Source organism: Balaenoptera acutorostrata, chromosome 17 (genome assembly GCF_949987535.1).
Source record: "Balaenoptera acutorostrata chromosome 17, mBalAcu1.1, whole genome shotgun sequence".
NCBI lineage: Eukaryota > Metazoa > Chordata > Mammalia > Artiodactyla > Balaenopteridae > Balaenoptera > Balaenoptera acutorostrata.
The window spans coordinates 75,346,539-75,374,522 of NC_080080.1; the positions used below are offsets into that span (position 1 = coordinate 75,346,539).

Here is a 27,984-nt window from a genome sequence, read left to right on the forward strand (position 1 = left end):
ACACACACACCCCTCTTGAGTTGTTGATGGTGGGGAAGGAGGACACACCCTTCAGTGGCAGCAGTGGCAGTGCTGAGGGGGGGCTGGGAACCCGAGTCACGGCCGGAGCGCCGCAGGAGCACTGTGTGTGCTGTTCCCTTATCTCCGAGGGCAGCTGCAGAACTAGGTACCCAGGATGGGGGGAGGGCAACACGGGGTGTGAACTGGGGAGCATATCCTCAGCCGCTGCTCAAGGGTGATGCCTCTGTCTCCAGCTCACTTTTGACAGCAGTGATACGAAGAGGGTGTGGAAAGTGAGTGATGGAGAAGAAGACAGTGAGATGGAGGGTGAGGGAGAGGAAATGAGGGAGGGGAGAACGTCTCTCCATGAAGCACGGACTTGGCCTCGGAGAAGGGCGACCAGGCATCCTGGGTTGCCCGTTGTCCTCATATAATTAGAAATAGTGTTCCTTCACTCTAAAAGTGTCGAATATGGATGACAAATTGTTACCCCAGATACAAGCCCCAAATGCCGGTAGCATAACTGATGACACGCCACCAGTCCTGGGGCTCTGAAGGGTCAACCGACACAGCCAGGGAAGGAAAACTGCTGAGGATTCGCTGATAACTCGGACAAAAAGGGAGAAAATGTCACTGCGTCTTTCCTGTATATTTCTATGATTTGATGGATAGGCTTCTGGCAGCTTAGCAGCTTGGCTGTGGAGAGGTGTTTTTGTATCAAATATTACAATCTTAAGGTTCCATAAGACTTTCCCCTCATCAAATCTCTCCCACCATCTCTGTCTGCCTTTTGCTGCTAAGACAGACCCAGTGGTGCTCGTACCCTTGTGTTATCCTTTCCCGTTGAACGTAGGCTCGGATTTTGGGACTTGCTTCTAGCAGGTAGAATGGGGCACGGGTGATGGGATGCCTCTTCCAGGTTAAGTTATAAAAAGACTCTGGATTCATCCTGGTTCTCTCCCTCTCTCTCTCTCTCTCTCTCTCTCTCTCTCTCTCTCTCTCTCTCTCTCTCTCTCTCTCTCTCTCTAACTGGCAGCCACGTCCTGAGCTGCCCTGTGGAGAGACCCACATGGAAAGGAACTGATGTCTCCGGCCACCAGTTACCAGGGACGGAGGTTGCCCATGGCCACATGAGTGAGCGTGGAAGCAGACCCTGCCCCAGTAGAGCCCCAAGATGACAGCAGCCCCAGGTGACACCTTGACTGCAGACTCGTGAGGGACAGAGGCTGGCCCCCAAGCCAAGCCCAGAGTCCTGACCCACAGAAACCGTGAGATGATGTTTTTTAAACTCATATTTTGGAATAATTTATTATGCAGCGATCGATAACTTAGATGGACACACTTTTGTCCCCTTTCAGGGTTCGTGGATTAGCTTCCCACCGACCACACCCGATTAAAGCAAATCCTATAACTGGGCTATCGCTGAACAAGGTTAACCGAATGTCTGCTGCTTAGTAGGAGGGCAGGGAGTCAAGAGTTTCTGAGGGAAACAGCCACAGTGTGAGGGTGTATATGCAGGTGAGGTGTCATCCTGGAGAATGTGCCCAGGGCAGACCTGGCCTTACTCCCGTCCAAAGTCTCTCACAGTTCATATCGTCTATGGGAAGACTCCATCTAGGCCTCTCACGTGCAGCCACTTCCCCTTCGTATGAGCTGCTCTTCAGCGATGGGGCCCTCATCCAGGCTCTCTACCCGAGACCCCAACCCTTCTAGTCCGTTTCATTTGGGGCACAGGCCGAGGCCAGGTACGTGGAGCTCTCGCTCTTACTTTGTTTGAAGAGTGATGGTTCCACTTCCTGCTGCTGACTCGCGAAACTTTTGGTTGACTCGTTCCACATTTTACTTTGTAGGTTTGAAAGCACAGCTGATGTCATGGATAAATGAGGCCGCCGTTTCTCTCTGATAAGGGCTCTTATCCGGTTTCATTCACTCTTGAGAAGCAACAAAACCTGGTGGTTCAGAGCTTGGCTCTGGATCTCGACTTCCTGGTTTCAGGTTTTGCTCTCATGTTTACCAGCTGTGTGACCTTGGGCAATCTGCTTCACCTCTCTGTGTACCCGTGTACTCAACCAAACATTGGGTAATAATAACTGCTACTGAGCACTGATGACCATGTATCTCTTATTTATTTATTTTTTAAAAAGTTTATTTACTTTTGGCTGCATTGGGTCTTCATTCCTGCGTGTGGGCTTTCTCTAGTTGTGGTGGGCGGGGGCTACTCTTCGTTGCGGTGCGCGGGCTTCTCATTGCGGTGGCTTCTCTTGTTGCGGAGCACGGGCTCTAGGCGCGCAGGCTTCAGTAGTTGCAGAGCGTGGGCTCAATAGTTGTGGCTCGTGGGCTCTAGAGTGCAGCCTCAGTAGTTGTGGCTCTCGGGCTTAGTTGCTCCATGGCATGTGGGATCTTTCTGGACCAGGGATGGAACCCGTGTCCCCTGCATTGGCAGGTGGATTCTTAACACTGGGCCACCAGGGAGGTCCCATGTATCTCTTATTTATAAACACTAGAAATGGTTAGCTATTTTTTTTTTTTAGGAAAGAACTAGAAACTGAGTTTGACTTTTTATTTATTCATTAGGCTGTGCTGGGTCTTAGTTGCGGCATGTGGGATCTAGTTCCCTGACCAGGGATTGAACCCGGGCCCCCTGCATTGGGAGCGCGGAGTCTTACCTACTGGACCACCAGGGAAGTCCCAAGAGATGGTTAGCTGTTTTACAACGCTGAACAATCAGGAATACATGGGAACAGTCTTGCAGCGCAAGCGTGAGGAAGTTAGCCTGTGCTTACAGGACTGCCTGCTTTCAGAGAACGCGCTGTGAACCTCAGCTCCTATTATCACAATATCATTTGGCACAAATATAAAGCAATCATTTAAAAATCAAAACACTTTCTTGAGCTCTGACTACTTTCTCCAATTTAAATTTTTGGAAGTTGCCGTGAATTGTGAAATAACCCATGGACATAGAGTGGATTCTTAGAGAGTGGTTCATGACTCAGGTTCCTCAAAAGAAACAAGCCCTCCCTCTGCAAAGCCTTTGGAAGTCATTTGTATTCAAAGAGTGGGGATAAGTCCTGAATTTTTCCAAGAAAAGAGAAATTGCCTATTTAATGGGTGAAAAGAGAACACTACAGAATCATTTATGGAACTTTTGAGGAACTGCAATATGTAAAATAAATGAGGCATTGTGGAAAAGTCAGTTCTGTTAGTCAAAGGAGAGTGTGATTTAAGTTTCACTATTTTTAAAAATAATTAATTAATTAATTATTTTTTTATTTTTGGCTGTGTTGGGTCTTCATTGTTGTGCGCGGGCTTTCTCTAGTTGTGGTGAGCGGGGGCTACTCTTCGTTACGGTGCACGGGCTTCTCATTGTCGTGGCCTCTCTTGTTGCACAGCACGGGCTCTAGGCGCGCAGGCCTCAGTAGTTGTGGTGCACAGGCTTACTTGCTCTGCAGCATGTGGGATCTTCCTGGGCCATGGCTCGAACCCATGTCCCTTGCATTGGCAGGCAGATTCTTAACCACTGCACCACCAGGGAAGGCCCCTAAGTTTCACTATTTTTTATCGAGGAGATGAATCTGGACCCAGTGATGATGCACAGATATCCACAATAACCTCATGTCATACATGCTATTCATAGCAGTAGTTTTCAGTGGACTAAGGACATGTATGTATAGAATGCTTGGTTTATAAGGCCTGGAAATGGATTATCTGTTTTGATAATATAGATATTATATAATTATAATATATATTATAGACTATATAATATATATCATATACTAGATATATATAATATATATATTATATGATAATATATGATATATATGATATGATAATATATTATGATAATATGATAATATATTATATATATATATTTTGGCTGTGCTGCGTAGCTTGCAGGATCTCAGTTCCCTGACCAGGGATTGGACCTGGGCCACGGCAGTGAAAGCCTGGAATCCTAACCAGTAGGCCACCAGGGAACTCCTGAGTATATTATATTTTAAAATAATGACAGCAGATCTTAGGCCCTTGAAACTCAAAGTGTGGTCCTTGGACTGCCAGCACTGGCGTCCCCTGGGAGCTTGTCAGAAATGCAGAATATCAGACCCCAAATCAGACCTACTAAATCTGAATCTGCTTTTTAACAAGATCCCCAAAGATCTGTATGCCCATTAAAGTTTTAGAAGCATTTCCTGAGACACATATCAGGTTAAAAGTCAAGTTCTTACGCTGGCCTGGCATAGTGGTAAAAGCATGGAAACTGAAGCTAGCATGCCTAGGTTTAAATCCTGCTTCCACCACCTACAGTCTGAATCAGACAACTTTCTTAACCTCTCAGAGACTCAGTTTTCTCATCTGTAAAATGGGAATGATAACAGCACTACCCTATTGGATTGTTAATTGAATTAACAATTGTAGAATGCTTAGACTGGCATATAGTGCCATAGAAGCGTTGTTTAAATACATTTTTCTAAACCTATGTAACAATCAAAAAGTTCTAGAACTTCTTTACACAGTAAATTTATGGACTGATTACCAAGGCCTACCAATTTCTCCACATTCTCGCCATTACAGTGGTCCCTCAGTATCTGCAGGGGATTGGTTCCAGGACCCCTTGCAGACACCAAAATCTGAGGATGCTCAGGTCCCTTATATAAATATCCAGTCAGCCCTCCATACCCTCGAGTTCTGCATCTGTGAGTCAACGGAGGGTTGACTTACTTCCTTACTTCCCCTTCTGGGCTTCCTCTGAGCCTCACACATATTTCTACTCTGTGCTTAGTGCTCTGAAATGTAGCTATCTGTTTATCGCTCTGCCCTCTACACTAACTAGGAGCCCTTGGGAACAAGGATTGTATCTTAGTCTTTTTGGTATCCCCCCAGAGTCTGGCACAAGCATCAACAAATGCTTTTAAAGTGAATGAATAGATGTTTGATCACTTTTTTGTCATCTTTCTCAAGGCCCAGACATTTGTTTTTCTCATGCATTTTTCTCTTCATATCATTTTAACACCATCAATTGATATTTGTGGAGAACCCATTATATGTAGCTGTATATATTTCTTGGTTTACTAAATACATTTTTGCATTATTTATATTTGCAAGTGGTGCCTGGTAGTCCTAATAATGCAAAACCCAGCAGATTTCTATAACATGATTTCTGTAACATGATTAGAGCAGGGAAGATTTTCTGCTCTAAGTTTGGCCCCTGTATCCTTCACAAACAGCAGGATGTGACTTCATCCAGTCTTAGCCCCTTTGGACGCATAGTATAGCCTGTATCACGCACCTAGTTATTTAGGCCTAATTAAGGCATACAATCCTATCTTTGAATACTTAAAATACTAGCAAACCAAATACAGCAATATATAACAAGGATTAGACACCATGAGAACTCGGGATTTATTCCAGGAGTGCAAGGTTGGTTTAACATCAGAAAATCAATTAATGAAATACACCATATTAATAGAATAAAGACAAAAACTACGTGATCACCTCCACAGACACAGAAAAATATTTGACAAAATCTGCCACTCCTTCATGATAAAAACACTTACCAAATTAGGAACAGAAGGGAAATTCCTTAAACTGATAAATATGCCAAAAACTGTCAACAAGGATCATACTAAATGATGAAAGACTGAATGCTTTACCCTTAAGACTGGGACTAAGGCAAGGATGTCCATTGTCACCACTTCTATTCAAGTTCACAGTGGAGGGTTGTTGAGATGGGGGAATGGAAGTGATGCTAATGGGCGTAAGGTTGCCGTGCGGCATGTGGGATCTTAGTTCCCCAACCAGGGATCGAACGAACCCGTGCTCCCTGCTGTGGAAGCGCAGAGTCCTAACCACTGGCCTGCCAGGGAAGTCCCTAAGGTTTCTTTCTGAGATGATAAAAATGTTCTCAACTCAGATTATGGTGATGGCTGTACATCTCTGTAAATACAGTAAAAACCACTGAACTGTACACTTTCAACAGGTAAACTTTACGTTACGTACACTTGAATATAAGGGTTAAAAAGTCATTACAATACATAATGACAAATGACAAATGTTGTAACAGCAGCTGACCTTTTCCTAAGCACTGAAGGTGTCCTGGGCAGTGCAGGAAACTATTTAAATACATTATCTCCATAATCACATAAGAGGTAAATGTTGCTATTACATCTTACTGCGTTTTACAGATAGGGAAGGTGAGGCTTAGAAAGTTTAAGTGATCTGCTGAGGTTACACAGCTGGCAATCGTGGGAGCTGGAATTTGGTCCTAAATACTACCAGGCTACACTGTACAGTGAGATTAAAAGGGAAGAATCTTCCAGACTCTACTGTTATTGAACACGTGCTCTGGTCATTAAATATTTATGCCATTACAGTTCTGTGGACTTATACAGACCACTTTTCTTGGTATGAAGTGGGGGCCTGGACTCGTAAAAGGGGGCTCGTGTGAGTCATAAACTGTTCCAGAAGTGGGCTCAGCTGAAACTCAAAGTCACACGTGGGGGATCACACACCCTTTCATTCACCCTACAGCAATGAGAACAGAAGCCCACCCAAATTATCGGCAACACACGCATGCAGGGCAGTAGGATCTTTCTCTCCCTTCAGCTCTTGGGGAGACAGCACAGAGGCAGATGAGCAGCATGGCCTTCTACCTCTTACAAGGCCACCCAGCCCATGGAGAGTGAGCATTCGAGAAGCGGGGATGGAACGCTGGCAGGTGAAAGGGACCGCGGAAGGAGGTTTTCCCTCACGTTACTAAAACGATGGGACACTCGGTGAGCGCTAAAGCACGTGCCTCTTCTGTTCTCTTCTTCCACAGAGGCAAAGGGGAACTCTTTCACCCTCATGTACTCTCTCTGGCTTCCCTTTTGTGATTGGTCTTGACTTTCAGGGCTCTTGGGCGTTTCTTTTAATGTGTTTAAAAATATTGAATTAGAAGGTGAAAATACGTAGGGCAGGGTGAGAAATCTGAGTTTGCTGGGCTCATCACCACCCACGGTGACACACGGGAACATGACTGCCCAGGGAGCCAGGACTTACCACTGGCCCCCGAGGGCCCTCAATCAGTTTCTTCTGAAAGTTCCTATTAGTGTATTATAATTACAAAAGTAAGACAACTTGTTTTTATAAACTTGATCCTCAATTTCACTTACCTGTTGCTTTCAGAGCCGTCTCCCCATTGTTTCACTCTGGGAAAAACCCAAGTTAACTTCAGGCACTTGAAAAGAGCTATTTATGAGACATCTAAAAGAGAAAACAGAATAAGCTCAGGACAACTTTTAAACAAACCTAATAAAGAATAGGTGCATGGAGGCTTGTATCTTTTTTTTTTTTATGAATGTATTTATTTATTTATTTTTGGCTGCGTTGGGTCTTCGTTGCAGTGCACGGGCTTCTCATTGTGGTGGCATCTCTTGCTGTGGAGCATGGGCTCTAGGCGCGTGGGCTTCAGTAGTTGTGGCATGCGGGCTCAGTAGTTGTGGCGCACGGGTTTAGTTGCTCTGTGGAATGTGGGATCTTCCTGGACCAGGGCTCAAACCTGTGTCCCCTGCACTGGCAGGCGGATTCTTAACCACTGTGCCACCAGGGAAGTCCATTGTACATATCTTTCATAAGAGGTAAGGAGTCACAGAAACAATGACATAAAAACTGTGACCGTGCATAAATCAGCCCAGGTACTGAGGACCTGCTGTGTGCCAGCCAGTTAGCTGATGCAGAACAGATTCACGGGGAAGCCAAAGAAGCTCAGATCAGGGTCCCTTACTTTCACGGGGTCACTTGCAAGACCCTTGAAGGCGCTCTGGCAATTTTATATTCTTAATTTTATATTATTATTATTTTTTATTATGAATGTAAAATTTTTATTCTATTTTTTTTGCTACAAACGAGTGTTTATTTAAAAATAATGTTCAGGAATTTATACTCACAGGACATGTTATAGTTAACATCCAAAGACAATCAAAAAATATTTCTTGACGATTTATTATATGCTTAGTACTAAAAAGCTCCTAAATCTGTACAGTGTTGGCATTACAAGATTAGAGAGTTGTTTTTGGCTAATGATTATTATAGAAAAACACTGGGGAAAATTTCAACCATTACAATCAATCAGGTATAATTTTGTATTTCCCGAAGGACAGTAGTCGTATTTAGCAATAACCTCACTTATAAAGTGTACTCACTTCAAGGTTGTATTTTGATGCTGTTTCTTTTCCCTCCTCTTCTCGCAAATAACCAACAAGATACAAACTGCTTCCAATTGACAATCCAAACAAAGGAGGAATCATGGCTAACCATCCAGTCGCTAACATTTGTGAAAGGCAAACTGCAAACTTCCCCAAAAGGAGTAAAGTTGCTCCCTCTGACCACCTTATTCCATGGAAGAAGTGTACTCTGACTTCTAGGATGGATTTTTAAAATTCAGTAGAAAGATTTAGGAGAGTCATTTTATTGATGTATAACATAAGGAAGAGTGGACAACTGTGAATTATTCTTCCAGAAGAGCAGGCCCCGCCCTCAGACTGTATAAGTCTCAGTCCTACAACACCCATGTCAGCCTCTGCTTGCCCTTGCTTCTATAGAGGGTCTTCTCCCTCTTCCTCTCTCTAATCCCTCCTGTGGAAGCAGAGTTTGCTTACCCAACGCCTCCCTGAGTTCTGATTGATTTTTGGCATCCAGTTTGCATTTTGATAGAGACATAAATGATACGATAGTCATTTCCTCAGGTTGGAGTAATGTACTCAAATTCTCAACATTAAATTTAAAAGGCATAAGTGTAGGGAAAAAATCTAGCATCTGAGTTATAAAATAAAAGGTATTCGGTAGGGGAAACTTAGCTAGAGTATCATCTGTGAAGAAAAGAATGAATGTTTTGTTTCTGTAGTGCTAATGAGCTCGTTAGAAAGTTCTGGAGTTAGGAGATGTGGAGTAGCGAGGCAAGCAGAGAGGAGCCCACGGTGCTCAGTGCCCATCCGCTGCGTTATCCTATGCGCTGGGAATCCTATTTCAGGAGTGTTAAAGCATAATTTTCAGAAAGGTAAAATCACAAAAATAAAATGAATATGTGTCAAATATTTTATTTAACTCATTAATTAAAATCCACTTAAATGTGTTTTTGACTTATAGAGATTTATATTCTCTGCCAGACAAACTTCATTTGCATTGCCATGAACAGGAATCATTTGCGCTGCTATGGGCATGTGACATTTGTGTTGTTACCCATTTTCTGTAACTTAAACTCTATCCCTGCAGATTTGGAAAATAGCCTCGTCAATCAAGTGAAAGTACTCACCCCTTTGGAATTAGATAAGCCCGGAGGGTCTGGTAACAATGCTCTGAGCTCCAGAAATCACTTTGGCCCTTTTCCAGTACGTGGACCATGTTTCCTATACGAGGGATATTTCCAAAGAGGAGCATGCTTAACAGAGAGTAACTGTGAAGGCAGAAGCTCTTGAAGTCATGCATTATGTGGACAAATGATGGTACAGGGGATATTTTCAGCCTAGCAAACACAAAGACACGTTGTTGACAGTGATTCAAGTTATAAAGTACTGAAGAATTGTCATGAAGCAAAAGGTTATCCTTGGGACTTCCCTGGTGGTGCAGTGGTTAAACTGTGAGCGCCCAATGCAGGGGACCTGGGTTCAATCCCTGGTCAGGGAACTAGATCCCACATGCATGCCGCAACTAAGAGTTTGCATGCCACAACTAAGGAGCCCGCCTGCCACAAATAAGACCCACTGCAGCCAAATTAAATAAATAAAATATTAAAAAAAAAAAGGTTATCCTTATTCTGTGTAGTTCTGGAGGTCAGAACTAGGGTAAAGGAAAAAAACAAAACAACAAACAAACAAACAAAACAACCAAAAACAAACAGGAAGTTACAGCAAGGCAGATCTTAATTCAATATACATGACAGACCTGTTCAGAAGGTTCCCTTGTGGATTCCTCACCATTGAAAATATTTAAGCAGAGGTTATATAATTTTCTATAGGAATTCCGTGGAGTGAATTTTTACATTTTTAAGAAGCTTGGTCTAGAGTAGTGTTGTCCTATAGAAATATAATGCAGCTCATATGTAATTGTAAATTTTCTTATAGGTGGGTTAAAAAATTTTTAAAAACTGATTAAATTGATTTTAGCAGTACACTTTGTTTAACCTGATATTCCAATTCGTTATTATTTCACCATGTAATCAATATAAAAACATTAGTGAAATCTTTTAATTTTTTTTTTTGTACTATGTTTCTGAAATTCATTGTGAATTTTACACTTATCTACACATCTCAGTTTGGACTAGCCATGTTTCAAATGCTTGATAGCAACTTGTAATTACCTTACTGGACAGCACAGGTCTAAGACCACTGGTTCTCAAACTTAAGCCTGGAGGACTTGTTAAAAAACGATCGCTAGCTGTAGCCTCAGAGGTTCTGATTCGGTGAGTCTGGAGTGGAGCCCAGAAATTTGCATTCCTAACAATTTCTCAGGTGATGTGATACTGCTGGTCCAGGACCACACTTTAAAAACCACTGGTTTACACAGTGTTCACTGCAGCTCTATTTACAATAGCCAGGACATGGAAGCAACCTAAGTGTCCGTCGACAGATGAATGGATAAAGAAGATGTGGCACATATATACAATGGAATATTACTCAGCCATAAAAAGAAATGAAACTGAGTTATTTGTAGTGAGGTGGATGGACCTAGAGACTGTGATACAGAGTGAAGTAAGTCAGAAAGAGAAAAACAAATATGGTATGCTAACACACATATATATGGAATCTAAAAAAAAAAAGGTTCTGAAGAACCTAGGGGCAGGACAGGAATAAAGACGCAGACGTAGAGAATGGACTTGAGGACAGGGGAAGGGTAAGCTGTGACAAAGTGAGAGAGTGGCATGGACTTATATACACTACCAAACGTAAAATAGATAGCTAGTGGGAAGCAGCCGCATAGCACAGGGAGATCAGCTCGGTGCTTTGTGTCCACCTAGAGGGGTGGGATAGGGAGAGAGGGAGGGAGATGCAAGAGGGAGGAGATATGGGGATATATATATATATGTATAGCTGATTTCCTTTGTTATAAAGCAAAAACTAACACACCATTGTAAAGCAATTATATTCCAATAAAGATGTTAAAAATATATATATATACGGAAATTGAAAGAAAAAAATAATACAGGATACAAGAATATCTGAGACTCATGAAAGAATCTGATAAAATTGATTAAATCCAGTTTATTCTGAAAAAAAAAAATAAAAACCACTCGTTTAGACAAACCTAAGATATTTACACATAAGGCAAAAAATGCTTCTCTTGATAATGGATATGCGTGTTGGATATTTGTTTCGTGTTTTTGTGAGATAATGGTGTTTGTTCAGGGAAATTAAGACTTTCAGGGTGGACTCGAAAGGATTCTGCCTTCCTCAGTCTTTGTTAAAGTTTCCTCTATTATATCTTTATCTCATTCTTGAGCACCTAGCGTTTTATTTGCTTTTGACTTCCAACAGAAGGTTACAGATTTTGAGAATGTGTAAACATTAACATAAGAATAAGTCAAAAGTGGAGTTTCACATTGTTGTATTCTTATAAAGGGCATTCAGTGCTGGGACATGACTTTCCAATGTGTTAGACCCCAGAGGCATCAATAGCCCTGTTTTTCTTTTGTAACATACCCATTGGCTATTGAACCCATGAATTTATCTAAATCTTTCAGAAAACTATAGATTTTTAAAACTATAGCATAATTTTTCAAAACTTGTTAATTGTACAAAATAGACTTTCTTTTAATTTTTCCTAAAATTACATCTTCTAATCTCCAAAAGGGACTTTCTTAATTTTATTATTCCAGAAATTGGCAAATACGTCTACAACTAATTTACTGATGCCACACCATTTCCCAACTAGAATGCATCTAGGGATCTCCTTGGGAACTTCAGTTAGGGCTTTGCCCATTGGCGCTTAGCCAATGGTTTTATCCATCAATATCCATCAGGTATTCCTTTTTCAACTTAAGCTGTCAAAACTCATATTTCTTGCACAAGTTTTTTGGTTTGGCCCCTCAAAGATCATCAGTTAGTGCCAAAGCAGTTATGAAAAGGAAAAAAAAAGGGAGGAGGAGTTATACTTCCGTGTGCTGGAAAAGGAGACAGGTCTGGGTAGTCTTGGTAGCCAAGAAGACAAAAGATTCTTCTTAGTAGATACAAAGAAACACAGACTCTTACACAGAAACAAAAGTTTCTTCTCCTTAGGAAGTTCTGGAATACAGCAGGGACCACTTTCTCACAGTCATCACAAATGCACATGGTTTCCATCAACTCCAAATACAAATGGGCTTGGATGTGCTCACCGGTCAGGGGCAGCAGGTTCTCATCAGGCTTCTGTTACAGAGGGAAGCTTCTCCAAGCTGGGGCAATTCCCAAGGAGGACAAAAATCAATGGTTTTAAAAGATAAAATGTAGAGACTTTCAAAATGTAATAAAATTTTATGAAGCGTTCCATAAAAAAGAACTGATTCAGATGTATTGTGGCTTAGAAACTCTGTATGAGACTAGGACTTTGACCTTCAAAGTGTGCAGTATATGAAACAATACAGTTCAGTTATTTTTGCCTGGGAGTGTTCTGAATCACTCTTTGCAGACCCAGAATGTTCATTTTAGAGTCAAATTATGGACTTTCCAAAACATTTGTTCTAGGTTATTTTAAAAATGATTAAAATCTGGTCATGTGCATTAGTCAACAAGCATTATTTTGAGTACCTGACTCTTACTAGGTCTTGGGGATTCCAAGACGAATAATATGTAGTCACTGTTTTTTGAGAGCTTATACTCAAGTGCTGGAGAAAGATATGGAAGCAATGATTATGGTGCAAATGCTTCCAGAATAGCACCTGCTTTGGCAAACTGTGGGAGGTGGGGGGAAGCCTACATAGGGAGGAAGAACTTGAGCAGAGCTTTGTAGATAGTCAGGGGCTAAGAAGGGCTGAGGAGGGGGAACAGGAAGATGAACAAGAGGAGTTCTCCATTTGTGTGGAGAAAACACCACCTGCAATGTGAAATACACGGTGTATCTGAGGACCAGAAAGTATCTGGTGTTGTAGGTATAGAAGAGGTTGATTCAACCCAGCTGAGATCAATTCTGTGTGCAGCGCGTGCATGGGAATTTTGAGAGCATAGAAGAGTCAAGATTGAGAGAATCTAGGAGGGGTAACAGCTAATAGGGAATCGGCAACAGTCGTGAGAAACGGTAAGGTCTAATTAGCTAACATCTTGGTACTATACTGTGTACATGGGTAGGGATCTAATACCTTTTGAATGTCAAATGCCTTTCTGAAAGACAGATTTTAGCTTGTCAGTGATCTGTCAGCAGGTATTTACTGGTTGTCCAACATGCTTCTTGAGTCACAACATTCTATTATTGGAGTAATGGAAGCCATACTATCTTTCAAGTGAGCAGATTGTGTGCATATCCTAATTTCATCACACATTGTTTCTTTCATTTTGGGGAAGTTATATAAACGCCCTGGGCCTCAGTTTCCTCGTCTGTCAAATAGTGGTAATAAAACTTACATCACAGAGTTGTCACAAGGATTAAATGAGTAAATAAGTCCAGTAGTATTTGATTCATACTTGTTGCCCAAACTGTGCTCATTTCCAGCCCTAACTCCTTCCCCTGCTTTGGTGTGAAGTGTGGTTTTCCCGTGTCTGCTTACAGGATTAACATTGATTGGATTTATTTAAATAACATTTAGAATTTTTGGCATCTCTGGTTCACATACTTTGAGCAATCTCACAAATATGCAAATCATAAAGATATTCCTGAATACGAATACAACAACAGTAACATTAATAACAGCAAGATGGACAGTATTCAAACTAAATGATGACAATAATCAAATTAACTCAAAGATAAAATGATCTAAGAAAATAGCCAGGTCATATACACCAAATGTCAGTTTCTTATATTACAACAATAATAATTACACTATTTGAGTGCTTATTAGTGGCAGATACAGTCTGTTTTGCTATAATGTGATACATGTGTTCCTAAAAAACACTGTGCTATGAAAAATTGGCAAAAACAGCCACAGGGCTTCTGGGAAAAATGGGATTAGGGGCACAACACTCAAACCCTTCATCAGTGACACATTTAAAAAAATCCCAAAGGAATGGAATAAAATGGTAGCAGCTTTTACACACTTCAAAGGTTAAGAAATGCATAAATGCTAAAATAAGTGCAGCATTTTAACTTGGAAAAGACCTGATGTTTGCTTGTGGAAGTGTTTGCAGCTTGTGACTTACTGTGAAGGGGTGGAAGGAGGGTCACCTGAAGTCTGATGGAGAACTGTCACATCAGACGTAGCTGGCCGACGTCTGAGTGTGTGTATGTGCGCACGTGTGTAGTCCCCGCATGACTCAGGTCAACTGGGTGCAGCTTTTTCTGCTTCCGTCTCATGTTTCTCACAGAAAAGAAAGTGGCCTGAGCAAACAGGGAAGTCTTGGTGTGCTCAAATTGTTCCCTGATATATCAGTTGCATTGGAACAAATCTGCATTTTCACAACAAGCATCCTAGTAGAACTGGCTCTTCTAGTTCAGATGCATTATCTATATGAACTTAGGTAATCTTCTCAACACCGCGTTTGGTCTGGTACCATTATTGTCCTCATTTAATTGATGAGGAAAATGAGGCAAAGACAGCTTAAATGACTTCATCAAGATCAAACTTATTAAGCAACAAAGCCATTATACTATACCACCTTCCAACATAGTGTATTATGCTAAAGATAATAATCCATTTAATAAGATACGTATTTCCATCAGACTTTTGATAATTCTTTATATCTGATAATTATTGTGTCTCACCTAAATCTCTCATGTTGTAGTTTTAGTCTATTTCTGTTATCTCCTTTGTCAAGTTGGGGACTATCAAGCTATAATGTTGTATGTTACTGCCCCTTAAATAATTAAGGCCCAGTCGAAACTAGTGCAGTCAGTCTGGTTTAGTACCTTGTGTGTACTCAGCACCATGCTAACCTCTTTCTTCCATCATTGAAAATTATGCTAAAAGTGATGGTTAGTGAAGCCCAATCAATGGGGTTCCTACCATAATGTCAACATTTGTGCTCCAATAGCATTAGGAATGTTTATTGCTTTGTGTATTTCATTAGTGTCCCTGGTTCCTCCTCATTACACAAACTCTTTATGAAATAGAAATATTTAATATAAAACACCCTGAAGGCTGTTTTTTGAGGAGTAGCGTGTTAGATGGCTAAGGAGGTACTTAATTTATATCCCATTGAGTGCTGGTTGCAAATGTGAATGGATGAATAACTAATGATACTTTGAATGGGATTTTGTTACAATAGTGGCTAAAACCTGACCCTAAAATTAAACTCTTTTAATTAAAAAAAAGTTTCAGTTTTGTATGGCTCTTTTCCCAAGCTTCCTTTCTTAGCTTCCTTGACCCTTCCATTTTTGACCCTCTTGACTCCAGCTGCCAAGATGGGTCCAGCATACCTCCCTGTTTGCCCAGAGGCAGGATGCATTAGAGCTGGAGTATGCATTTAAATTGCTGTCTGGTTCTTAACTGTTTTACAACCCACATTCTCCTGGTTGTGGAGACAGAGCACATTGGCTGAGTTCACCAACTCTGCAGGCAGTCAGTTTGGCAGTTCCGAGCACAGGTTCTAAGAGAGGCAGATCTCAGGTCACCCACCGCCTCTGTCTATGGCCACTGACAGTCTCATCTGAACATGGAATGATATTACTAAAGCTCTTATGAGACTTAAAGGAGACAATCTATGGGGAATGCTTGACATAGTGCCTGGGACACAGTGCTGTTTCAGTTCTTTATGCTGCATAATTAACCACCCCAAAGCTTAGTGGCTTAAAACAATGATTTATGATTTCTCACAATTCTGTCGGCCAGGAATTCAGGCAGGTCTCAGATGGGCAATCTCTCTGCCCCACACACTGTCGGGTGGAGCCGCTCACCTGGCTGCATTCGGCTGGCGGCTAAGCTGGGCTGGAAGGTCTCAGTCACCTGTGCCTCTGTGCTGCTCCAGGTGTTGTCACGTGGCTGGCTTGGGCTTCCTCACAGCATGGCGGGCTTGGGGTGGTAGAGTTTCTTCCATGATGACTGGTTCCTAAGAGCAAAAGAGGAATTGGCCAGCCCTCTTAGAGGCGAAGCCCCAAACTGGCCCAGGGTCACTCTACCGCCGTCTACTGGACAAAGCAAGTCACAAAGCCAGCCCTGATTCAAGGGAAGGGGAACCAGCCTCCCCTCTCATGTGCCTACAGGACAGGAATCACAGCAGCCATCTTTGGAGACAACTGTAGTGCCCAGATATTATTTTCCGATGAATTGGCTTTGCCATTTTGCACAGCAGGCATAGCGCATCTCCTACTGCCAACAGCATGTTGTAGGGCAGAGTGAGGCATCCCAGTTGCTGTGGGAATTGAAGTATGAGTCAGGCCAACAGCCTACTCTAACTTGGCCATCGCATCATTTCGTCATGTCAAGAGGGCTCAAAACATTTTTTTTTTAAACCTATTTTTTTTGTTGTAAAGGTCTCTGTATCCTTGAGGATAATTTTTTTTTTTTTTTTTTTTTTTTTTCTGGCCATACCGCTTGGCTTGTGGGATCTTAGTTCCCTGACCAGGGATTGAACCCCAGCCCTCGGCAGTGAAAGCACAGAGTCCTAACCACTGGACCGCCATGGAATTCCCTCAATACATTTTTAGTATTGTTGTTCTGTAAACAGTATGTACCTGCCTATCATTTACTTTGTACTTTATTTCACGTCATGAGAGTATTTTGAGACTTAAAAAAAAAATCACTAAAACAGAGACATACTATTTAAAGGTGTCATTTTGCCCTTTTACTAACACCACAGAAAGTCTTCTATTAACACCACAGAAAAAGAAAAACTTGATCAAAAAGTGAACCCAGGCTGGCTTCTATATTCGAGTTTTTGCTGTTTGGTTTTCCTTTTCACTGGAATGTCCTTCTTACCTCGCTTCCTTCACCCTTCTGTGGGCAAAAGAACACTTATTTATCTTTTAAGACCCAGCTCACATGTCACTTCCTTTACGAAGCCCCTATTGACACACCTGGCACCAAGTAAACTTGATCACTCCCTTTTCCGTGGTCCCACTGCACCCTGAAAGCTTCTACCTTAGCAATCGTAACTTTTATTGCACTAATATATTGGTAAAGGCTGATCAGGTGGCACGTGGAAGCTAAGTTCTAAGTCCTACCATGAGGGGCTGCAAAGAGAAATGAGAGGAACCTCTTGCCCTAGAGGAGCTCATTGTCTATTGGAGGAGGTTATACAACACGTACTTCAAACACAATCTTCAGTTCACGGCTAGAGATCTACACAGATTTATTATGAATGCACTTTAACCATTTGAGTGGGCGATTTCCTTTGGCAAAACACTAGGAAGGCTCCCTGCATAAGGTTTTGCTTGTTATAAAGATAGATTGTGGAGCCATCAATATAATGGTCTCAGACATCCCAGATTCAGCCTCTGTCATTTTGGTGCTGAAGGGGGCACTGGGCCCCAGACATAACTGGTGTGATCTCAGAGAAGTGAAGAGAACTATGGCCCATGTCTACTGGAGGAGATGGGTTTTCCATGGATAAGGGCTTTCTCATGGTGTGGTGAGGTTGTCAGGATCCCAGTTAGGGCCAGGGCTTCTAAGAAGTTTGCAAGGCAGAGATAAGGGCACTGCTTTAGGCTGTTTAGTTTCCTTACAGGTCAGAGAGGTACTTTTACTTTGAAAAAAAGACAGGTGCAAAGAAGCATTTGAGCCAAGGAAGATTACCCTTGAACTCATCTTTACCTGAATGGCTACTGTAACAATCAGCTTTTGCTAGGTTATGCTGCTGTAACAAACAGCCCTGAAACCTCAGTGCCTTATCAAGCAAAGGTTTGTTTCTCACTGACATAATAGGTTGACTCTGGGGTGTCTGTAGTTCTGCTCTCTGCATGGCTTTTATTCCAGGATCCAGACTGACTGAAGAAGCAGTGCCTTTCTTGGACGGGGTCATTTTGGGGCAGAGAGACAAATATGGTGGTGGAACCACAGAATAACTCCTAAAGCTTCTTTTGGGAAGTGGTGCATGCACTTCCACTGATATTTAATTGGTCAAAGCTGTGAGGTACAATCTCACAGAGAGGGCCAGAGAATGACAGAAAACATACATATGAACCTTCAAGTTGCGAACTTTCACAGATGCAAATGTACGTTCCATCCATATCACGCATGAGTGAAATTGCAGCTTGCCCACTGTCTCCTATTGCTGACGATCCTTCAGCTCTATCATCTCCCACCTCCTCTCCCTCCTCCAGCCAGTAACTCTTCCTGCCTGTTCACTTGATGCCAGCCCCTGGATGCCAGCTGTTGTACTGTACTACTGTACTTTCCAAGATACTGTACTGTAAGATTAAAAATGTTTTCTTTATTTTTTGTTTTTTTTTATGTATTATTTGCGTGAAAAGTATTATAAACGTATTACAGTACAGTACTATATAGCCGATTGTGTTAGTTGGCTACCTAGGCTAACTCTGTTGGACCAACGAACAAACTGGACTTATGAACACGGTCTCAGAACGGAACTCGTTCATATGTAGGGGACTTACTGTACAATCTTCCACAGCTACACTGAACCCAAAGACTAAAAGCTGATGATTCTGAAGATAAGAGACCAAGATGAGGTCAAACAAATTAGGTTGATAAATGCTACTCGAAGCAGGCAAAATACGAGATTAATCTGTTGCAGAAAGAAATATGAAAGAATCAGAACTTGCCTACTAAACAAAGCTTGAAACCTTCAGAAATCAAAATGTATACAGTGAGGAAAATTTTGACATCTATATTGACAAAACAAAAATCAGATTAGCGAACGTAACAACCAGAGAAGCGTCTTACTTCAGACGTGAGCCCACTGAAGCACACATTTTTTGAGTATCGTGGATGGGTTTCGGCAGGTCACAGAAGGCTCTCAGAGAAGAAAATGGATCTATGACAAGCACTTTCATGATTCAGCATCATTGGTCATGCCAGTAATTGTACTCCCTCACTCACTGCTCACCAAAATACCCTACTCGTCTTTTTTGGTGGGCCTCAAATGCTATCTTTTCCCAGAAACCTTCCTGGATCATTCCCTTGTATGTGAATCGCGTCTTCCTTAGATGGTGATGGTACTTGCCTCTCTATTTAACATACTGCCTTTATTACACTTAATTATCTCCTCTCACCTCCTCACTCCCAAGACAACTGTCAATTCTTTAAGGGCAGAAACAGGATTTTATTCATTCTGGAGTCTCCCACAACACAGCGGTGCACACAAAGGAACACAGTTCATTGTTGGTGAAGTTCAGAAATTGACGATCTGGTTTGAAGCTACTTGACATGCAAATATTAGCTCCATCCTTGAGGTGTTCCTAGAGCACAAGGTGCACACAAGAAGAAGGTTAATGATTGTTTATGATGACTCTAGGGCCCAAACTCACCAGTACAGTAAGAAAGCCTTGGGAAGGTAGATAAAGGGTGAGAAAAGATTGGGAGAAGAGGGCTGTGTAAGTGCGCGGTGCTGTGATATCTAGATTAGTTTGCTCCTTTTAGGTATTTCTATTTCTCTTTTCTTAGTATCGGATAGTAATTAGTTACATATATCTTAGTTTTAATAAATTGTTTTAGGACGTGGTTTGACCTCAGTGATGCAAACACTAAAAGCAAGCAATATACAGTTAATTTAAGGAATTATCAATAAAAATGATATTAGGTTGAAATGCATTAAAATTATACAGAGGGATATGTGTAGTACTTATATCCATAATATAGAGCATGAATATTTTTAGACTCTGATATTGGATTTAGGTGTGCTTGTTCTATCTTGTAAATCAAAGCAATGGCCTATATCTTTGATCTGTGTGTTTAGGTTTTATGGCGACAGATATCTTATAATAACTAGAAATAGAAACTCCACCTTTAGTGATAATATAGTACAGCGATCAGAGAAGAGAAGGTCTTAAGGTGCTGTTAATTAGCAGAATTCTGAAGCACACAGTCTCAAAGCAATTAAGCCTGTTAATTGAATATTTGGACGCATGGTGGAATAGCTCATATGTTGCTTGCTGGGCAGGTATCCTAGGCTTGCAGAGAGGAGTTACATTACACACATGATGTTGAAAAATTCACAAAGAACAAATATGGGTAAACATACGTTTGTCTAGTAGCTAACTGTATTTATGAATGGTGATACATCATGGGCTATATGCAAAATTGTCTATGAGTTGCAAAATTCAGCATTAACAATTCAATCTTTCAGCCTATCTGTTGTAGATACGGCGCACCATTTACTCATGAAAAACTGAGCTTTTCCCACAAGATTTTGCTGTCCTCTGGTTTGGTAAACATCTCTATAATTCATGTGATCCTTTAAATGAAATTGGTGGTCACACAGTGGTTGCAATCTAGCATCTATGCAGGTTTGGGGGCAAAGGGGAATGGACACTGCTGACGAGCTCAAGGTCACAAAGTGATCTTGTTCTCAAGATCCTGCCTGGGTTCCATGAGTTGCAGCATTTGATGAATGTGTGAACCTACTTCTAAAAAGAAAGTCGATTGAAATTTTCAAGACTGTGAAAAAGTTTTCAAAAATGGAAAAAGAAAATGTTCCTTTTAGAAGAACTGAAGTGGAAAGTGGTTAATATTTTGGGCAGTGCTTATTATTTTTAAAGGCTATATCTTTAGGGTAGACCTCTGCTTCTGTCAATCCCAGGCTTACTGGGGTGCAGAGGAGGGAGGGTCTCCACTAAAGAACACCAAAAGGCAGTGAGTGAAGAATGAATTTAGTCTCCCTCAAACTGTGTATCAGTCCTCTGAATGGTGGACTTTCTGGTCTCTGTGTTAAGGCGAAAGAGAAATTACAAGAATGCTTGAAATCCTCAAAGCTAAAGGTGACCAATAGCTTTTATCTATTTTGCCAAACATTCCAGAAAGTGGCAGAATTGGTTGAGTCCGCCCCTCCCCCCCACCCCCTTCAGTCCCAATCCATTTTCTGGAGAAATTTCTAATAGCCCATAAAGTCGCTTTTTACAAAAGTGGAGGCCTGAGTAGGCAGTGAGGGCTAGGAACACAGAAATTAAAAATCTCCAAAGTGAGCATCTCCATCCTTACACGAGGAATTAATCATTCATAAGGATGGTATCATTTAGGAACCCGCTATTCAAACTGCTAACATTTTGGTGCACATTAAAAAAAATCTTACCTAAGGTCCAAATCTGAGCTTACTATGCACACGGACCTTCTAAAAATGCCGGGTTAACCTGCTCTGAGTTAAAAGCTCTTGGAACAGGGGGTTGAAGTCATTCACCCTGGATTGAGAAGCATATTCAAGAGGTGACTCTTTGGATCAGGAAAGTTCCCGTTTGTTATGTAATGTGTGCATTTCATTATTTACACGATTTCACCAGGTGGTTGGGAGCTGTGTACACAGTCAGCTGCGCCCGAAGTTTTAAGCCAGGCTTAAAACTAAAACTAAACAGCCTTTCTTTACTGTCTTTCATTCCTCTTGCCTTTTTTTTTTTAATGGAAAAATTTCCCTGAATTTCCTCTCTAGATTAAAACAATTTTTTTTTCCTTAAGCGTTTTTAGGAACTATACTTTCCCTGGAAAATTTTCCATAATCGTTTCCGCTGGTCTCTAAGGATGAATTAAAAAGTAAATATTCAACGACTAAGATTCGGAGCGGGAAACTTTGTTTTGGTACAGGGTTCCCCAGCCCTCTTTTTTACTCTTATCCGGGGCAATTCGTGTCTCTTCTCCCCGACCCCTTTCTTTCTTTGTGGTATTTCCTGGAATAAGATGACACTAAATTAGGGTAGGAAGCCCCTGGCCTAGGCCCTGCGCACCGGGGTTGGGCGCGGGAGGCCGAGCGTGCGTGCGTGCGTGCGTGTGTGTCTAGGGGTGGGTTCTCCTGCTTCCGTGGGTTCGGCCCGGAGCCCCGGGGCCTTTTCATGCGGTTCATCCCGGGCCCCCGCCTGAGCGCAGGGGGCGGTGCCTCCCGTGCCAGCCACGCCCCGGCCGAGTTTATAACTCGCCTGATCGCGCTCTCGGAGCCGCCGCTTCTCTCGCGCTCCTGCCGGACTCGGGCACGCCCCCCCCCAGGGCCGGCCGCCCGACGACTCCCGCCTCGCGCCGCTCGCGCTCGCACGCGCGGTCACACCCACGTTGCCCTTCGCCGCACGCGCTCACACTCATTCTCGCGCGCTTGCCTCACTCACACACGCGCGCTCCCACTCGCGGGAGCGCTCCCACTTGCACGCGCGCTCCCACCGCCCCGTGCGCCCCCTCGCGCGCTCCCCCTGGCGCTCCGGAGCGCTAGCCTCGCAGAGGCGCAGGCACCGCAGGCGAGAGCGCCGAGGGGACCCACGGCCTCCCCATGGCTGACCTGAGCTTCATCGAAGATTCCGTGCCCTTCCCGGAGAAGGAGGAGGATGAGGAGGAAGAGGAGGAGGGTGTGGACTGGGGCTACGAGGAAGGTAACCGGCCGCGCGTCGGGAGGCTGGCGCCGCTGGTGTCCCGCTGCTCTGGCGCGCTCGGCGCGCCCCGCGTCCGCTCTTTCCCGCGTGCGTCCCCGACGCTTGCCCACACCCCCGGCCGGTTTCGGGGCACCAGGCGCTCCGGGGAGAGCGGGGGTGGCCGCCGCCTGCGTTCGCGTCGGGGAGCCCGGCCTTGCCGCCGGGCAGCGGTGGGCACCTGCCGCGGTCCGGAGGGCGAGCCTGAAGGCTGCGGCGGTGACATTTCCGTCTTGCGAGTAGCGAGAAGAGCGGCGCTGTGCTGTACTCAACACCTTGAGAATACAGCGTTAGTGAAACTATTAGTCTCTTTTAAAAAAAAATTTTATTGGCATATAGCTGATTTAGAGCATTGTGTTAGTTTCAGATGTACAGCCGGGTGATTCAGTTATGCATCTACATATATTCATTCTTTTTCAGATTCTTTTCTCATATAGCGTTAGTGAAACTGTTAGTTTCTTGCTTGCCTGCGGGGAGAAAGTCGCTGAGGATGCTGACACCGCTCAAGTCTTCCTAAGTGTTGAATCAGTGGACCTGGCAAGACGGGGGCTGCCCTTTTAATAAAAAGTTTAGTTTCCTAAATGTATCCCTGAAGATGTAGGACTCCTAACAGAGCTGACTACTGGTGCTGATGTTGGCTACATACGTTGAAACAGATGTAGAGTTTACAACTTGAATTATAAAAATACGAAAAGAGTATTATGTATATATTATGAATATACAGGTATGTGTATATACGCATATGCACACTTCAGAATACTGTGTTCGCATTTCTGATAAGTGTTTATTCACTAGCAACAGATTTAAGGTTTTTGGCTCTCACCAAGAACGCTGAGAGTTATAGGAATTTCCCAAGTACTGCACATAATTGAACTAATGAGCAGAGGAAATTTTTGTGGTATCATTTTTTTTCTAATCACTTAAAGATGATTTAATTTTCTAGAGCCATAAATTAGTACCTCTATGTAGGCAAATAGAATATTTTATTAGTCCAAGACTTTGAATGTGTTATTTGATAACATTAGATCATTCAAAATATGAATGCAAAAATTCACACACATTATTATTACCATATTTTATCTGTAAAGGGACAGTAGTCATAACCTTCTTAATAATGGCAAGGATCATAAGTAGTGTTTAAACTAGTTTTCCCCATGTTACATTTTGCTGTAACTTATTTTTTCAGTCTAAGTTCGCTTCCTTTTGTCCTCAGGTGTTGAGTGGGGCTTGGTGTTTCCGGACGCTAATGGGGAGTACCAGTCTCCCATTAACTTGAACTCAAGAGAAGCTCGATACGACCCCTCGCTGCTGGATGTCCGCCTCTCCCCGAATTATGTGGTCTGCCGGGACTGTGAGGTCGCCAACGATGGGCACACCATTCAGGTTATCCTGAAGTCAAAATCAGGTATTCTAGATGTTTCTGCGTGCTTCTTAAACTAGAAGTTTATATAGCTTGTGTAACCTTAAAGGTAGAACTAACCTAGCTCTGTTGTCAGGATACCTTTATAGACTATAAAATGCATTTCGGGGGAATAATTTTCTGAAACATTTTTGGAAGGATGAAAGGGTGAAATTATGCAGGTGTCAGTTGGTTGTTCCATGTTGTGTGACGTTACTGGAGCAACTTTAGTTGGTCAAATTCCAACCCTGTGGAATTTGAGCAAAAGTATACACAAGTGTACCAATCTGCATTTTGTCCTAAAGTGTCGATTGGCTTAACAGTATGTTCTAGATTGGTCGGTCTTAACAGTTTGCCTGCTGTATTTGTAGTAACCATTTACCTTGGGACTGTTCGAGCAAAAATGGTAACCAACTCCATCTCCTTTTACACTTACTTGGAAATTTTAGTTAGAGTGTTTAATTGGCATGAATTGATAGGGTTGGATTTTTATTTTTAAGAAAAATTCACAAGCTAACTTCCACTTAATTCATTACCGTTTGTTTTATTGAAATGTATAATTAACTGAAAAAAAGATTCTTGGGAGTATGTTGTCACAACATTTAAGAGATTTCCCTTCATTTAAACTAAATTACTATTTTATGTTGATCTGCATATTTCTGTATATCTGTCATGACAGTGCTTGCAGTCTGTTTGGTGTATTGAGCAAATAAACTTTCCATTTTAAACAAACAAAAAAATAAATCATGTAGATAATTATAATTCTCTGTTTTACTGCCTTGTAAAACTAAAGATTAGGATTTATTGACATAATCTGACATTCAAGATAGACTTTTCAAATTAATTTTCTCTGCTAAATTAATATGACAAGAAGAATTTTAATTAATAGCAATCAAAAACAGCCTCTAAACTCAGCAAAAGATTTAAATGGCAAACAAAGCTCTTACTTTTACTCATTTATTTTTTAACTCTCTTCCTCCCCTCTGAACCTATTTGAGATGGATCTGAAATGTTTTTTAGAAAAGCTGTTGGGTAAATTACCAAGGAAATTGGCTTTTGGCTTAAATGTAGGAGAGAGGAGAGTGGAATATTTTAAAATTAGCATTAATATCTTGCTTTTCATAGTGAATAATAACTCTGTTTCCCTCTTGGAAAGAATGTAAAGTTAGGAATACGTTGAAATACTAGGAAGCATTTGATAAACAGAGATCAACTGTACTCAAATTAATTCTGAATCGATAAATTTGATATTTCAAGCCATAAAATCTTTGGGTTTTTTATTAGGCAGGGCAGGTATTGATTTCCAACTATGAATATTTTATTCATTGTGAATGTTCCTGAGCTTCAGTTTAGAGTCTTCCCAGCTGCTCTGAGTCTAGTCAAGGTATGGGCATCACCCAAAACAGAATCTAGGTGTTGTATGGATGTAGTCAAAGAGACAGCTTCAGGTGTAAATTTGAACTTAAATCAGATTTTTTTGGGGGGGTTATCTATGATGGGACATTATGTATTATTTATAAAATATATAGTAAAATTATTGTATGCTGACTGTCCTGACATGAAAAACATTTTAAGGTAATGTTGGTATTACGTTTTAAGATTTATTGGTATGTTGACATGCTTTTTCACTTCTGGAAATAAACGTTTATATGTCTATACAACTAACTTGCATTTCACATCAAGCACCATGGTGATTGAATGTTGGTTTGTATACAAATGGATAAGAAGGTTCTTGAGGTTTCATATTAATGAAAACACAGTCGTTTAGAGCATCAGTGTAAATACGGGAGCGTAGAGGAATGACTGAGTCCAATGACTCGGTCCAATGACTGTGTGCTCACTCACACAGACTGTCAGTTAAGACTGTGTGTCCATTCCTGCTCGAAGATCAAATTTACTCCATCACACTGAGTTGACCATTTTCTTCTGGTACCTTCTCAAGCCTTCTCAACCTTTTCCTTGGCCCCCTATCGCCTCCCAAAACGGAGCTGATCAAGCAGTGTTTCGACTCTCCGCCCACAGGGTCCACCCCGACCGCCGAGGAAGAGCTATCTGTATTTTCATCTGGGTCTGATTTGACGTGCACGCTCCAGACCCCTTACTTCTGACTCCTCGGAGACCTTGCTCCTTCAGATGCCCGTCTCCTTTCTGCCAGTATAATCATTTCTTCATTGTTTCTTCCCTTTCAGTGTTTCTCCAAGCTTTAAAAAAAAGTAACCAAAAAAATCCCATGTCTGGGCCAGTTTATTTATTTGCTTCCTAGCATATATAAGTTTTTCAAAGGAATAGTCTGCAAGCCCTGAACACCCTGTATTTCATTTATTTAATTCAAGCTTTATCTTTATCAAAATAGAATGTAAACATAATTTAAATAGTTGGCTAGTACTGTATTTGTCTCTGCCTCTGGTTATAACCCACCCCTCCCCACTTAAAATTGTTTGCCTTGGTTACGACCACTTTCATCTCTTAGCTGTTTTTCCTGCTGTCACTTCCACATTTCTCAGTAGCATATTTATACTGTCGTGCTTTGATATTTAAGATATCTGTGAACTCGTACGATGGACAACGAGGCTAGTTCTCTTATTACCCTCCCCCATCGTGGGTTTGCCCCCCCCCCATCGTCCTTGTGTACTTAAATTACAGTTGTTACTTAAATTAGCTCGGTGTTTTTATTATTATGACTGTGTAACTATCATTTCCAGCTGAGACTGTATTCTGTTTCCGTTATTGAATAATGTGGGGTTCCCCCCCCGCCTCTGCCCGGCGTTGGTATAGTTTTGTTTCTTTGGTTTTTTGGTTATCCACCGTGATTTCATTTCCAAACTCTCTGATGTCTGGCAGGCACGTCTTCTCCCAGGACATTCAAAAAGCCCTTCCAGTCCTCTCATCCATCCGTCCCCTCTTCAGCCCGTCTGGGCTGCCGTCGCCCACAGCTCCCTGGACCTCAGGCCTAGGAAGTCCCTTGGCTTGTCTCTGTGTCCAATTCCGTGTTTCCCGGATGATGAGACATCCTCTTTTTGAGGTTGTTCCCTCATTTCAGGGATTTGTTAGTTTATTCCCTCCTACAGTTCATCTCCCAGTAACTTGCTGAGAAGAAGGGCTTGTGAGAGTCATTGTTTGCATACCTTGTGTGTCTCTCTGCTGGGTCCTTGGTGGGCCCTTTCAGTCAGGATAATTGTCTTTCATTTCTTAGAAATTTTCTTATATTATTTCATTGATAAGTTTTCTTTTTCTTGTTTTAAGTCTTTTTCTTCTACTTTCTGGTAGATTTCCTCAACTTCTATCTTTCTATTAAACTTCTGATCTCTGCTCTTATATTTTTAATTTCTAAAAAATTGTGTTTATTCTATGAATTAAAAAAAAATATGGCTGCCAGTATTTATTTCATGATTATAGGATCTTTCTTCGTTCTTTTCCGTATTGCTTTTTTTTCTATTTCCCGTACGTCTCTGTTTTATTCTGGGATCCTTCTTCTGTTTGTTTTGGTGTCTCTGTTTTATGTTGGAGATGCTTCTCAAATGTCCAGCGATCTTTGGCTCTTTGTTCATATTTAGGAATGGGTCTAAAAATTGAATCAGAGGCTCTGCACATGGGCGGGGATTGAGGTCTGGTGGATGTCACGGTAACACGATTACACAGGACCAGGCTGTGTTGTTGGAGCAGCCTCTGTAGGTTTACGGATTTCTCTGAGGGAAGGGGTGCGATGGCTCGCGCCTGGCTGGCAGCATCCGGTTGTTGACTGCAGGCCAAACAGTGTAACCAGAGGGTACATCTGTTATAGTCAATGACCCTGCATTGACACCTCCTCAGCGCCCAAGTCCCTAGTTGACACTAGGGCTCGCTCTTGGGGTTTTACATTCCATGAGCTTGAACAAACGTTTAATGGCACGTATCCACCATTGTAGTGTCATACAGAATGGTTTCAGTGCCCTAAAACTCCTCCGTGCTCCTGTTCTTCCTTTCCTCTCCCCAACCCTTGGCGATCACTAATCTTTATACTG

The 27,984-nt window shown here is 42.1% G+C and overlaps 1 protein-coding gene and 1 long non-coding RNA gene across 14 annotated transcripts in view; one reads left to right on the forward strand and one right to left on the reverse strand.

The window, feature by feature from the left end:
* Positions 1-27,984, forward strand: part of CA8 (carbonic anhydrase 8) — a 240,120-nt gene that overhangs the window by 115,948 nt on the left and 96,188 nt on the right. For 11 of the 13 annotated variants that reach the window (XM_057532108.1, XM_057532107.1, XM_057532104.1 and 8 more), the window contains 2 exons: positions 1,037-1,190; positions 23,798-23,989. In XM_057532108.1, the coding sequence (XP_057388091.1) occupies positions 1,175-1,190; positions 23,798-23,989 (208 nt within the window). In that variant the 5' untranslated portion in view covers positions 1,037-1,174. Of the gene's footprint in view, positions 1-1,036; positions 1,191-22,116; positions 22,549-23,797; positions 23,990-27,984 lie in introns of those variants that run through there. The other 2 variants (XM_057532111.1, XM_007168572.3) reach the window with 2 other exon arrangements.
* LOC130705524 (uncharacterized) lies at positions 7,140-22,592 on the reverse strand. The gene is made up of 3 exons (XR_009005800.1): positions 22,458-22,592; positions 15,988-16,139; positions 7,140-7,239 (listed from the first exon to the last, which is right to left on the reverse strand). It is a non-coding gene; the product is annotated as an uncharacterized LOC130705524 (long non-coding RNA).